Source organism: Neophocaena asiaeorientalis, unplaced genomic scaffold, assembly GCF_003031525.2.
Source record: "Neophocaena asiaeorientalis asiaeorientalis breed wild unplaced genomic scaffold, Neophocaena_asiaeorientalis_V1.1 scaffold119, whole genome shotgun sequence".
NCBI classification, from domain to species: domain Eukaryota; kingdom Metazoa; phylum Chordata; class Mammalia; order Artiodactyla; family Phocoenidae; genus Neophocaena; species Neophocaena asiaeorientalis.
The window spans coordinates 2,236,028-2,248,626 of NW_020175821.1; the positions used below are offsets into that span (position 1 = coordinate 2,236,028).

The window sequence follows — 12,599 nt, forward strand, 5'->3', positions numbered from 1 at the left end:
CTTGCTCATTGCTTTCTTGAGGGTCAGAGATGGGCACACTTGGTCCTTTAGAGCCAAAGTGAGCTTCTAGTTCTCCTCCTTCCCAAGAAAGAGTAAGGTAAAAGATGTACATGGCGCAGAGGAGGATAGGGGAGGAAAGGGGTGGCTCCCAATACTAGGACTCACCTTGGAGCTGAGGTCCTCTCGCCGGTTTCCTGCCTTACTCCTGCGTAATTTGATGGATGGGGATCGCAGAAGGTTCTTGATCCGGCTGGTAATGGTTGACCCTTCCACAGCCATCATGATGAGGAGCCCCCCGGGGCACTTCCTGGCGCAATCTTAGGACTTGTCTCAACAGCGGCACTGCTTTCCCACTCCACAGGGCCTTCCAGTATGCCCTCTCACTGACCTGAGATGGCAGAAGACACCTTACCTTCCGCCTAGCCGTGTCTGCAGCTCTTATCTCTAGGTACTGCCCTCTCCCTTCGCCTCATCCCCACCTTCAAGCCCAGTGCGGTTTCTTACAACGCCTGAAGGACAGACTCTTGTAAAGGGGGACTAAAAAGCCTGAGCTCCGAAGAAACGCCAGGGCCACACCTGCCAGAGGCGTTCAACTGAAAGGATGGGATGGGCCCTAGAAGGGCTAGTGGCCGGTCTGATTCCCGTTAATTCCCAACTGTTCTCATGGCATCTGCAGTGTCCAAAGAAGGAGGCCGCCGAGGCCACCGAGGAGTCCCACGGGATCCTTCAGCACCTGCGCTGGCGGCCGCGGGGACACTCAGCGTGGCGGGGCTCGCTGTGGCCCTGCAACCCGTTCTGCCACGGGAGCCTCCCTCCCCCACCCACGACCCTCCCGAGCTCGCTCTCGGCCAGCCGCAGGAGCCCTAAACCTTTCACTTTCCGCTCCCTCAGAAGCCCCTGCTACTCGCCAGCGCCCCCACTCGGGGCCAGCCTCACCAGCCCCGGGCCGCGCGGGCCGCCCGGCTCGCAGCTCCCTCAGGCATCGCGCTCAGCGATTTCAGCTCCGCGGCGGCAGCGGCAGCAACAGCTATGGTGGCACGAGCGGCTCAAAACGCGAACTACCGCCTGGGCTCAGCTACGAGCTGGGTAGGAGGAGCAGAGGCTAGGGGGAGCGGTCTCTACACAGGGGGGCGTTCCCAGAGTGGACGAGTACTGCTCATAGGGGCGGAGCCAATGAAGGGGTCGAGGAAGTAGAGGGCAAGGGACTTGCGAACCACGGATTCCGCACAATGCAGTCGCGAGTATGGTTGCTAGAGGAAGGTCGGCAGAACACGGCTTCAGAACTGAGAAAACCAAGCCTTTTATGGTATTATCAGGCCCGGTCCCCCAGATAAGTGCACTTTCCAGAGCCCCAACAAAACGGTAACCACGCCCCCAGGGTGCTACGGTTGGCATTTGATAGACCCGAGGGACCAGAGCTGAAACTAACTCCTAGCTCAGAATTACAAGACTTGGGTACAGCCATAAAGTCTGTTCCCAAGCGCTGGGATTTAAAACGGATATAATAGATTCTGCTCGCCGCCTGTCCGGCGCGTTGTCCTACGTGGAAATACCTCTCCTGAGTAACTCTTTCGATCGCCGAGAAGTATATTGAACTAGGCAACCTGATTGGCCGTGATGGAAGAAAGGGGAGGGAGCTTAGGCAGGAAGGGAGGCGGGGTGTCAGGTCAATGTGCCTATGGATCTGTTTCATGGATTCCTTAGCCTCCAATGTTCCATTGTGTTCTCGTCCAGAGTTAACCAGGACTTCGTTGCTCCAGATATTTTCCATGTTCCTGTCAAAACTTACTCATGAAACCTTTTCCGTAGTACAGTTACTTTGGCGAGATCAATGCCAAGCTTGCTGTCACTAGATTCCGTGGTATAGTTTTTCTAGCTCATGGGCGGGGTGTGGGGATGGCAGAGCGTGCACAGAAATACCTTTACATATTATTTCATACGTGTTTCAGTCTAAGATTATTTTCTAGGAGCCTTTCTGCCTCATTGCTATTTAGAGAAATTACCTTACAACAAGTTTAACCTATGCCAAAACACTTGGGCTCCAGAGAAATAGTACACTGATACATCTCTTATCTGACCCAGACAGATCCTTGGAACCCCTGGGGGAGATGACCTGTTAGCAACAGGGAAGGACTCCTAAACCCATTGCTGTGAGTGGGTCTTGTACAGCCAAGTGGCAAAACAGGTATATTCTTGTGTGTATTGTAGCAGGTATTAAAAATGAGAACTGTAAAGCTAACAAGTCGACACAAAGATCAGCGAAGTCACCTCCTGGGAAGACCAACTGGTAACAGCTACAGTAAGAAATAGGGGGTTGGTTCCTTCAACTCCTTGCTAGTCTGTGATTTTACCTCCATTGGGTGTGGGGTGGTAGGGGGGGGAGAAGGAACCAATATAACACTGTTAATAAAGGGTGCCACCTGGTGTCCTTACTTGTGTGCTGCATTCCCTAGCAACTGCCATCTCCACCCACTAGAGTTGTCCCTAATTCTCTCCAGATAATTTTTGTGTCCACTAGTAGCTTTCTCACTTACATAACCACTCATGGCCAGGAAATGGGTTTACAGATTGTCATTGGTCATTTCCTGTACAAAGCTACCTTGGTTTATCCTCTTAGAGAAAATGTTCCCCAAATTACTCCCATCTGAAGCTGAAATTGCAGAGACAATACAAGCTCCTGTTTTCATTGTCAAAGATGATCTAGGTGATAAACAACTGAGAACAGTGTAACTGAGAGATTTCTTAAGTCTAGAAGCTGGATACTTCCAGTATAGGATCAAAATCACGTATTTTTAATTCTTCACAGTTTAGTCCAACCTTCACCATCTAGGATACATAGCATGTAGCCTTTTAAGTGCCAATATGGGAATACGCTGTAAAATGAGAAAATAATCATCCCAGGTCAAATGTGAACAGGATTATTCCCTTTTATCCAAATTAAATAATTGCTACCCCACCCTCCAAAATGCAGCTGACCCTTACATACATATTTCACTGTTCGTGTGCTATTTCACTTTTTATTCTGCTTGTCTATGTCCTCAATATGTATACATGGTTGTCAGATTCTAAAATTCTAGATGTCTAGGAAAGGTGTATACCATTGTCTGTTTTCATGATGCTCATTAGATAAGATTTTTAAATTCACCCTAGACTTAACAAATAAGTGCAATTATAAGATCCTAGAAAACTAACAGGCTAGAGTAAACATTTGCTCATCAATTCAAATATTTATTGAGCACCTTTACATGCAAGGCACTGTGGGACAGCTGAGACCAGTGTTTGCAGTTGGAAACAGGATGGATCTCAAAACAATGCTTCCAATACTGCTTTCCTATTTAACAAAATCTAACAGCAGAGTTTACAATAATAGAATTTAGTAGAGTTTAGATTTGTCTCAAAATTTCCAACTCCTCCCATGGTTTAGCCTTCTCACCCTCCATACATACCTCCATCACTATCACTCTACACTTAACATATCTTTGTAGAGCAGTTCAGTCATATTTAATATACTACAATTATGCCTCAGTTCAAAAGTTGTATATATCAAATTATTTCCCTCTAACTTAATTTCAAAAACACATTTTTGGCTGTTTTTTTTCCTCCAAATGGCAGTAAGTCTATTTTCTCTGCATCCAGCAATTCATGTTCATGTAAAATTTCATTAGAGATAATACAATAACATGAAGTACTGATGCCCTTACATTTTCTTAAAAATCACCAATTCTGTGCAAGAAATCTATTCTGATTCTTGGTTATAAAAGTATCTGAAAATGTTCCTACTCTGTGCCTCTGTGCATTTTTTTTTTTAATCTCCTGGGAGTGAGGAATAAAGGTCATCATTTTTCAGACCCATCTTCAAAGTGCATTTACCTCTCAATTCACCTGATATCATTCCATTTCAATATCTCAACTAGTATAATTAGGGGGAAAAAAACTATACTACTAAACCCTGCTCCAAATAATATATGGATTGTCTGCCTTATTTCCACGTTCAAACATTTTTCAACTTGTTACAGAAAGGCCTGTTAAGTATTTCACCATAATTCTGGGGGAAAAAATTACACACAGTAATTTGTATGAAGTTTATATAACTGGACTTGATCTGTTAGTGACTCTAGAGTAGTTCAATGTCTAAAAGGACTCCTTTAATAAAAAATTTTTGTAAACTGTAATACTAGTTAACATATAGCTTGCTTTAAGAATATCTATTGTCCTTAGCCACTAAGACTATGTTTATGTCCTGTTATTCACCAGGGGAACAGGTATGTTACACCCTGAACACACTGGTACTATGAGGCTAGCCATTCTTCACTGTAGAATGACTCCTTAAGCCAAATACTTATCAAGTTGTACAAAATTTCGAAGTCTCCATGTAAAACACGCTGCAAAGATTAGAACACCAAAAACCTCCTCCAAATGGCATGTCCGAAACTTTGAAAACAGTAAGGAATACCTATTATTATCTCCTTCAGCGGCACTTCTCCCAAATATGTCTCAGGACATTAGAATTCTCTACTCCAACTCAGCACAAACCTCCCAACACCAAGTCCTGCTTTAATTATTGTAACTGATTTATTTCAAGTTTATACATTCTTCCTTCCACTTGCCAAATTTCTTCTGTTCTTAGGTTTCTAAAAAAATAGTCATTTTTCAAAAGCAGAAAAAGAAAGATATATATATATATTTAATATATAAAAGAAAAAGCTAAATCTGACATAATTATATTCTTAAAAACATTCCATTTATTTACAGATGTATAAAAAGGCAAATTATTGGCCTACTGAGATCATGCTTCTTATAGAGTTAGGGTGAGAGCTCACTATCCTCCCAATTCCTCAACTCCTCACTCAACTACATCTTTCATAACCACACATGTAATTTTCATAGATCAGTTTCTCCTGGGGTAAGGTTAAAAGGTAGGAGTTTTTGGAGATTTTAGATTTCTATCAAGACTGCAGGATTGTTCTGAAGATTGAGCCCTCCTAAAATTAGCCCTAACAACTTTCTAGTTCCAAGAAGGTCTTGAAAACACCATTATCTTGGGGGTTTTGTAATGATATCTGCAGCCTTCCTTGAACAGCTGGGATCATCTCTCATTTCTATCTTTGTACATCTCTGATAAACAGAGTTAAATATCTTCCCATCAAGTAATGAATATTACTTGTCTATTTTCTTCTAAAAAAAAAAAGAACAGTGTTCAGAAGCAGAATGGTCCTTCTTTTCCTGAGGATTACTCGCTCACTTGCCTGCTCCTTGGCTGACCCTCAGAAGCTACAAGAGCCTTGGGAAGTCAGGAGGAAATGCAAGGACAAGACAAGCAAAGAAATAATGGGAAACTGCTATACCTGGATTAAACTACTAGCATCTCCAAGGACAATTATTAGCAGGGAAGACAGGTGCTGGACTCCTTGGCTAAGGCATTGAATGAAATCTCCTGGGTAAAGAGAAGTGGGAGGGATAATGAGAAGCTGAGGGGTGCTCATTACCTACTTCAAGCTTCTTCAGTAACCTTTAGAGGTGGGAAGGTTGAATGCTGATGAGGAGGTCTAGAAAGGCAAGTAACACAAAACCAACAAAGAATTTGTTCCCACTGCAATTTGCAGAAGAAAATTTCCCACCCTTTTCAATCTGTTTATTACCAGAGTTACTAGAAAGGGAACCAACCACGGAGGTAATAATTCACTAGCTAGGACCATTCCAAAGTTGGTTTCACAACCTAGTTTTGAAGATATGCTGAGTGGGATTTGGGATAAAGAAGGCAGGGGATGTAGAAGAAACAGCATCACCTAGGCACAGCCCAGGCACTGGAAGCTCTTGTGTTAGTGTTTCACAACACAAGCAAATCCTGTCAATGAAGACAGAACAGGGGTTACATTCCAAAATATAATTATTTAAGAAAGGCAAAATGCAGCAGCTAAATCCCAGTCTATACATTTTCAGAATAGTGATTCTTGCCCCCAGGAGTTTCCAAGAGACCCCTCAAGTGCACCATGATTATTTACAAACTAGATAGGAAACATCATTTCTATACTCAATACAAATCTCATCTCCTAGGTTGAAAACTTCAGCCTTTGAGAAATCTATGAAAACAACTATACAAAAATATAAATATCTTTATCTTTACAGGCTGTCAGTCCTTCATACCCTGACAGCTAATGAGTGAAAAAGCTCTACAGACCACTGAATCCATGGTAGCAGATAATAAAAAATATATCTTGTGATTCAAATACTGCCTTATTTCCCTGGTAAAGAATGCCTACTGTGACTTTTCTTTTCTTTACATCCTGTGCAGGTAATAGTGAATGAAACCTTCAAGCACCAGGAGGCTGGCTTGATTTGGGGAACATCCAGCCTCACAGATTTTTATTTTGGCCACTGTCTCTGGTATGGAGAGGGAATGCTTTTCATTTCAGCTGTCTCTTGAGTGATGTGATTTGTGAAAGGGGGTGGACTCCCTCTATGCCTACCTCCAAAATATGTAATCCAGGTAGAAATCCTTGGTACTATGAAATGGTCTTCTCAACACCCAAAGACAATAAGGGAGAACTAGTAATTTTAACATCTCAAAATGATTACCTTAGTAATAAAAAGTTTTTGTTTTTGTTTTAAAGCATTCCTACTTTACCAGAAGGCTTGGATTTATAATTCTGATTGAAAAGGTGAGGGAATGGAAGCTACTTGGGATATAAAAGAAGAGAAAATTTTGTTGAATGACACTAAGTCCTTCACTTTGGTATTCCATGGTACCCATCCTCTCTCCCCCTACTCTTGAAACACCAACTAAAAACTATCTCTTCTGGATCCCTCTGCACAAGTGCATCACATTCCTTGGACTTCAGATTTAAACAACTTAAACAACAGCTATCAACTAAGGTTCAGTTCATAGCAACTCCAAAGTCTCAAGCAGCTTTTACTCTGGGAGGGAAGAACTAGGAACCACTATGGACCTACAGTCTTGTTATGAATTCCTTGGGTAAGAGGGGCACCTCGTGTTCAGTAATGGATCGCATCTTCTTAGAGAGGATGAGGAGACCCAGCACCACAAGTGAGGTAACACATTTTAACATGATCAGAATTTCATAGTAGTAATTTCTTATACCGAGGTCAGCACCCTACCCCCTTTCTCTACCATTATCCACTGCATCAAAGTCAAGGATCACAGTTCCATGACACAAACAGGTGCCTGCAGAGAAAGGAGGTTTCCCCTCACAGCCTGGCTTCTGCCTGAGGACAAATAAGTTCATTTCCCTGCAGAACTTGGTGAGGCCCCAGAGTTGCCCAGTTTGGCCACAACAGGTGCCAATGTAGGCATCATCTTGCTGTCCCGGCATTCCTGGTCATTCCCTGTTAAGTTCATTTTGTGTCCAACTGACCCAGCTTTGGCAGCTACAGGTGCCAAACAAGGCATCACCTTGAGACTCTGACCATCTGCATCACTGGAAGGATTAGCTACTTTTAAACCCAGAGGTGCCAATTTTGGCATCGGCCTCCACAAAGTATCTGTGCTGCTGTTTTCTAGGCCAGCCTTCATGTGTAGGATGGGGGGTGAAGACACACTTTCAGGCTCTGCAGGGATGCCAGAAGTACTCTTCCCTTCATCACCAGCTTTCCTGTGGGAAACAACGGAATCCTTTATCTCAGAGTCAATAACAATCTTAAGGACATCTGGCTCAGAGGCTGGTTCTGCAAGTTGTTTTTCATTCTCAGAAAAGTCATCATCTTCCAAGTGCAAGAGGAGTGGGCTGACAGAGTCACTCTCCCCTTGAACATCAGGCAATTCTTTCAAACCAGTTCCCAAGTGGCCAACCTGGAAAGTTGTTCTGTTCCCAGGAGGAAGCTTACTGATAAAAGCCTGTCGAGCATCCCCTGGGAACTCTGTATCCATAGAGCTGGGCAGTTCAGCCAGGTTAACAGAGTCATCATTTAACTGCTGATTAAGAAAGGCAATCTCATTGAGCAGAGATGTCAGTGTCTCATCAGTATCATCCTCATCTTCCATATTAGTTAGCAGTTCGCTGGGATCCAGTGCTGCTTCCTCTATAGCTGATGCTACCTTTCTCAATTCCATCTCTATGCTTGAGTCTTTGAGATCTTTCATCTTTAATTTATGAAATGGAGACTCCTTTGTCTTCAGTCTCTCCCGTCTTGATTCACTCTCTTTCCATTTATGCTGAATTCCTCTCATATCACTGGAAATCTTTTTGGGTAAGAACTCCTGTGCTTCTTGCATACTGGAAACATCAACTATTTGTGGAAAACCAGAATCTTTATTTGACAGATAAACCTGTGTTGTACCCAGTGCCATTCTGACATCTCTGTGGTTGCCTCTGGAAGAGATTCTACCCAAATCTTCACAGGAGTTATCTTCGTTCCTGACAGTGTTTTTCAGGTGGTCAGGCGGCTTGCCATCAGGAACTTCATGAGGGTATTTGCTGCCACCCATATCTACCAAACCTCCCTCCGTGGCCAATGATGTCACATTAACAATTCTTGGCATCATAAATAAGTCGTCGTTTTCTGGGGGGAAAAAAAAAACTCATTTATATCTACAGTGGTAAGTACTCTCATTCATACCCAATGACCATCTCATGGGAGTTGTAGTTAAAATTTCACCAGTCTACTTTTATCAAGAAGATGAAAGGAAATACCAGTTTTTCAAATTACGGACTTAGCCTAACAAGAAAATAGGTAAAATCTAACCAAAAGACACTTTGATATTCCATCATTAATAAAAGTTCTATTTAATTATTTTATAGAAATGCTCCCCAAGTTTATTTTTTTATCCTGAGGCAGACATGCACTTTGATTCTGTTCGTCCAATTAACTGCTACTCTGAGGGAAAGATGAAGCCCTAGAGGCAGCACTGTAAGAAAGGGTGACTCCTCCAGACTGGGTTTAGCAGTATTAGTACTGGTAAGGATACCCTTTTACCTTAATAGAAATTCAGGTTCCTAAAACCTACAATTTCGTCAAAGTGAAATTTCCTTTTCACCTCAACTCCTTATCCCCAAAAGGGAGGGTGCTGAAACTGTATCAGGCTGGTAATGTAGGAGTGTACCATCTCTGAGTACAACACAAAATTGATAAATATTTATTAACACCAAAAACTAAAACAATGACTCCTCAACCTCCTTTTACTTTCACATCTTTTCAATTCTTTTCCTACTCAGAAATTAGAAGAGATCGCAAAATAGTTCCCATTCCCAGGTAAAAAAGACCATTCAATACCACAGATAGGGCAAAACATGTTCTAAAAAGACAATCTTCTCTTACAAAGGCAAACTCGAATACAATAGCTCTTTATCATTACAGAACACATTCAAAGGCTTTCTCTGTCACTTTGAGATACCAGGGATAACTCTTTTTCACTACCCATGAAAGACAACACTTAATGACATACCTGACTGAGCCACAGCACTGCTGGCAACTTGAGGTTTCAGATCTGCTTCTAGGAGAGCAGGAGAAACAGTAACCACTGGTCCTGAGAATAAGGGACCTTTTAAAGTGAGCAACTGCCCTTGTGGAGTCATCACAATGTTGGCAGAGGTGTGTGGAGTGTTAGAGGGTGAGGTATTTTCTGTAAGGAAGAGCAGAAATTAGTTAAGGATAAAAGATCTTCAATTAATGCTAGTGAATAGCCTAAGAGTGTAGGAGACATCTCTAAAAACCACACCTTGTCTTAAAAAGCAAGAAATAAAATTCAAATTTAGTTAGGGAACCTCAACTTGCAATTTACTTTTTGAACCATTTTCCAGTACCTGTCCAGTGATTCTCTTAAGGGACAGAATTTCTTATTGTTGAGGAACAGAGCCATGGAACCACTTTTTCAATGGAATGCTTCTGATGGTCTTGATGGTGAATCAGGATGAAGGCACACACAATTTTATCCCTAGGTTTGCTTTCCTATATACCGCTAAGAAATTACTTCAAGTTTTTAGACCTTAGTTTTTCCACCTGTAAAATGAGGTGACTGGACTAAACGATCATTAAAATTCTTTCTTAGCAATAACATCATTTAAATGTGCAATGTTAAAACTAACTCATATTTTAGTATCTATCACTACTTTCTTAGTTGATATAATAAACCAGATTTCCTTGGTTCATACACTGTGCTATCCAAAGAGTAAAAAAGGATATACCATTCTCAAAGGATATAAACAAGTAATGTAAAATCAATATAGCCTCACTTCCAAAATCAAGATAGGAGAGAATAAAAAAATCAAAACCAATTTACTTTGTTCCTTAATAGCAATTCATTGACAGACTGCAATCTGATGAAAAGTAGAGCCTGATTAACAAAAATAAACTTTAAAAAAAATTTCCAATTTATTTGTCTCATCTAGATCCAAACTTCCTCAACTCATGAGCAGAACTGCAGGGAAATCAAGAGTTCATTTATAAAGTCTGAAAAGATGGCAGCTTAAAAAAAATACTGAAACATTAGAAGAAAAATACGTGTCTGAAGACTGCTATCGGAAGTAGGTCTTATATGTTACCATGACTGATAACTTACTAGGATTTGCTTGAGTGTGTAAAGCTAGAAACTGAAATCTAACGTAGTTAATATTCTACTTTTAATACAACCCATCTTTCATTTAATTAAAACTAAAATGATGGCCAAGAGAAGACATTCAGTTCTCTAAACTAAACTAATGTTCGTCTACATTAAAGAAAGCAAAGAATGTCTCTCCTACCTGTGGCCTGGTCTTTTTTTCTGGAAAGAATCAAAGGTTTCCCCTTCCTGTTATTTATAAACATCTGTCCGAGATCTACAGATGATGCAGAAGATCCTTCCTGCTGTTTGCTAGTTCTGGGAGACACATCAAACTCATCTGATCCCATCTTCTTTTTTCTTTTTTGTGCCTCTAATGCTTGTTGTTTTGCATAAATATACTCTAGCTTCTTCAGGACCACTTCTTCTGTCTTACCTATAGGTTGATAGGGAATAAACTGTTACTCTCTGTAAGACCCCATGTAATAATGAGAAATAGAGTCAACTGAAATCCAGTTGATTTAACTATATTCCCCTAAACTATGGAAGGCAAGAGTAATTATAATCCAGAAGAAATGTCCCACCCAGTCAAATGATAATTCTGATGTTAACTCTGGGAACCAAGCCTGAAACTAAGTAGTATCTGAAAGATCTACTAAGGATTTTCCTCACTAAAGCTATATTTGTACTCTTTATCAGAGATCATTCACTTATCTCACCTGAAAGAGATGATACTTTCCGTATCAAAATATTCCGTTTGCGAGTCAGAAGATTTTTCTGTCCTATCAACTTGTCTGCCTGATCTGTTAGTCCTTGAATTTCGCTGAATGCCTACGACAAGAAATAGTAATATCACGTCCATCAGTTTGCTTTTTCCGAAAAACGGGGGCTACATAATTTCTTAAATAAAAAAATTTTTATCTAATATTTTAGAGAACTTTATAATGCCATTTAAAACAACTGTTAATGTTTTACAAACTTATGATTACCGGTGAGAAACAGAAGGAGGGATAAACTGCGAGACTGGGATTGACATAAACATACTACTATATATAAAATAGATAACTAATAAGGACATACTATATATAGCACAGGGAACTCTACTCAATACTCTGTAATGGCCTCTATGGGAAAAGAATCTAAAAAAGAGTGGATATATGTATCTGTATAACAGATCCACTTTGCCGTACACCTGAAACTAACACAACATTGTAAATCAACTAAACTCCAATAAAAATTTTAAAAATAATAAAGTATAGAAGTAAAAAAAAAAAACCCAAAAAACAATTTTTAATGTTTCAGAATTTATTTTTTGTTAAACTTTAGGCGATTTTTCTGTCTTATACTTCTAGGGAAAGTGATCATTTACAAAGAGCACCACTGAGTGGTTAACAGGTATTTCCACTACTGCAAGGAGAAACAAAACCTTTTACTCTGCTTAGATCTTAATAATCAACTTTAAAATCAACTCCTAGGGGCTTCCCTGGTGGCGCAGTGGTTGACAGTCTGCCTGCCGATGCAGGGGACACGGGTTTGTGCCCCAGTCCAGGAAGATCCCACATGCCACAGAGCGGCTGGGCCTGTGAGCCATGGCCGCTGAGCCTGCACGTCCGGAGCCTTTGCTCCACAACGGGAGAGGCTGTAACAGTGAGAGGCCCGCGCGTATGGCAAAAAAAAAAAAAAATCAACTCCTAAGCTAAGCAAAATCTGGTTGACATAACCTTGTTCTAGAGGGATATGACTGCTTGCCTTTTACTCTTCCAACTTCTACTTATAAGCAATTTAAACAAAATTACCTTAGATATTCTACATGCAAAATTAAAACTTCTGCTAGCTTGAATACTAGAGTTTCCTTTAAAGCGACTGTCAACTGTTAAGAAGTATGTCAAAATAGCAGTTGTGTTGTGCCTTTCACCGTGATAAACTTTTCTAAGTACTACGGAAAACACCAGTGTAAAGAAGTCATAGTAAACAGAGTTTACCAGAGCTTCTAACTTTTTTTGAAGAAAGGATAATGACTCTGCTGGTTAAGAATCTGACTTTCAATGAAAAGCTACTCTGACTCAACATAAGGACTTTTCTTCCTAAGGGATTTATTGGGCATTCA

At 41.0% G+C, this 12,599-nt stretch overlaps 2 protein-coding genes across 12 annotated transcripts in view; both read right to left on the reverse strand.

Annotated features, from left to right (window-relative positions):
• Positions 1-1,293, reverse strand: part of MAPKBP1 (mitogen-activated protein kinase binding protein 1) — a 50,247-nt gene extending 48,954 nt beyond the window's left edge. Inside the window, exons 1-2 of one of the 3 annotated variants that reach the window (XM_024732445.1) lie at positions 937-1,293; positions 166-388 (exon numbers count right to left, since the gene is read on the reverse strand). In XM_024732445.1, coding sequence (XP_024588213.1) covers positions 166-282 — 117 coding nt within the window. In that variant the 5' untranslated portion in view covers positions 283-388; positions 937-1,293. Of the gene's footprint in view, positions 1-165; positions 389-576; positions 864-936 lie in introns of those variants that run through there. The other 2 variants (XM_024732443.1, XM_024732444.1) reach the window with 2 other exon arrangements.
• Positions 1,294-4,719: 3,426 nt separating this feature from the next.
• The window catches only part of MGA (MAX dimerization protein MGA), a 96,437-nt gene continuing 88,557 nt past the window's right edge, over positions 4,720-12,599 (reverse strand). For 8 of the 9 annotated variants that reach the window (XM_024732351.1, XM_024732353.1, XM_024732356.1 and 5 more), the window contains 4 exons: positions 11,212-11,323; positions 10,695-10,928; positions 9,401-9,577; positions 4,720-8,517 (listed from right to left, as the gene is read on the reverse strand). In XM_024732351.1, coding sequence (XP_024588119.1) covers positions 7,241-8,517; positions 9,401-9,577; positions 10,695-10,928; positions 11,212-11,323 — 1,800 coding nt within the window. In that variant the 3' untranslated portion in view covers positions 4,720-7,240. The remainder of the gene's footprint in view (positions 8,518-9,400; positions 9,578-10,694; positions 10,929-11,211; positions 11,324-12,599) is intronic. The other variant, XM_024732352.1, reaches the window with a different exon arrangement.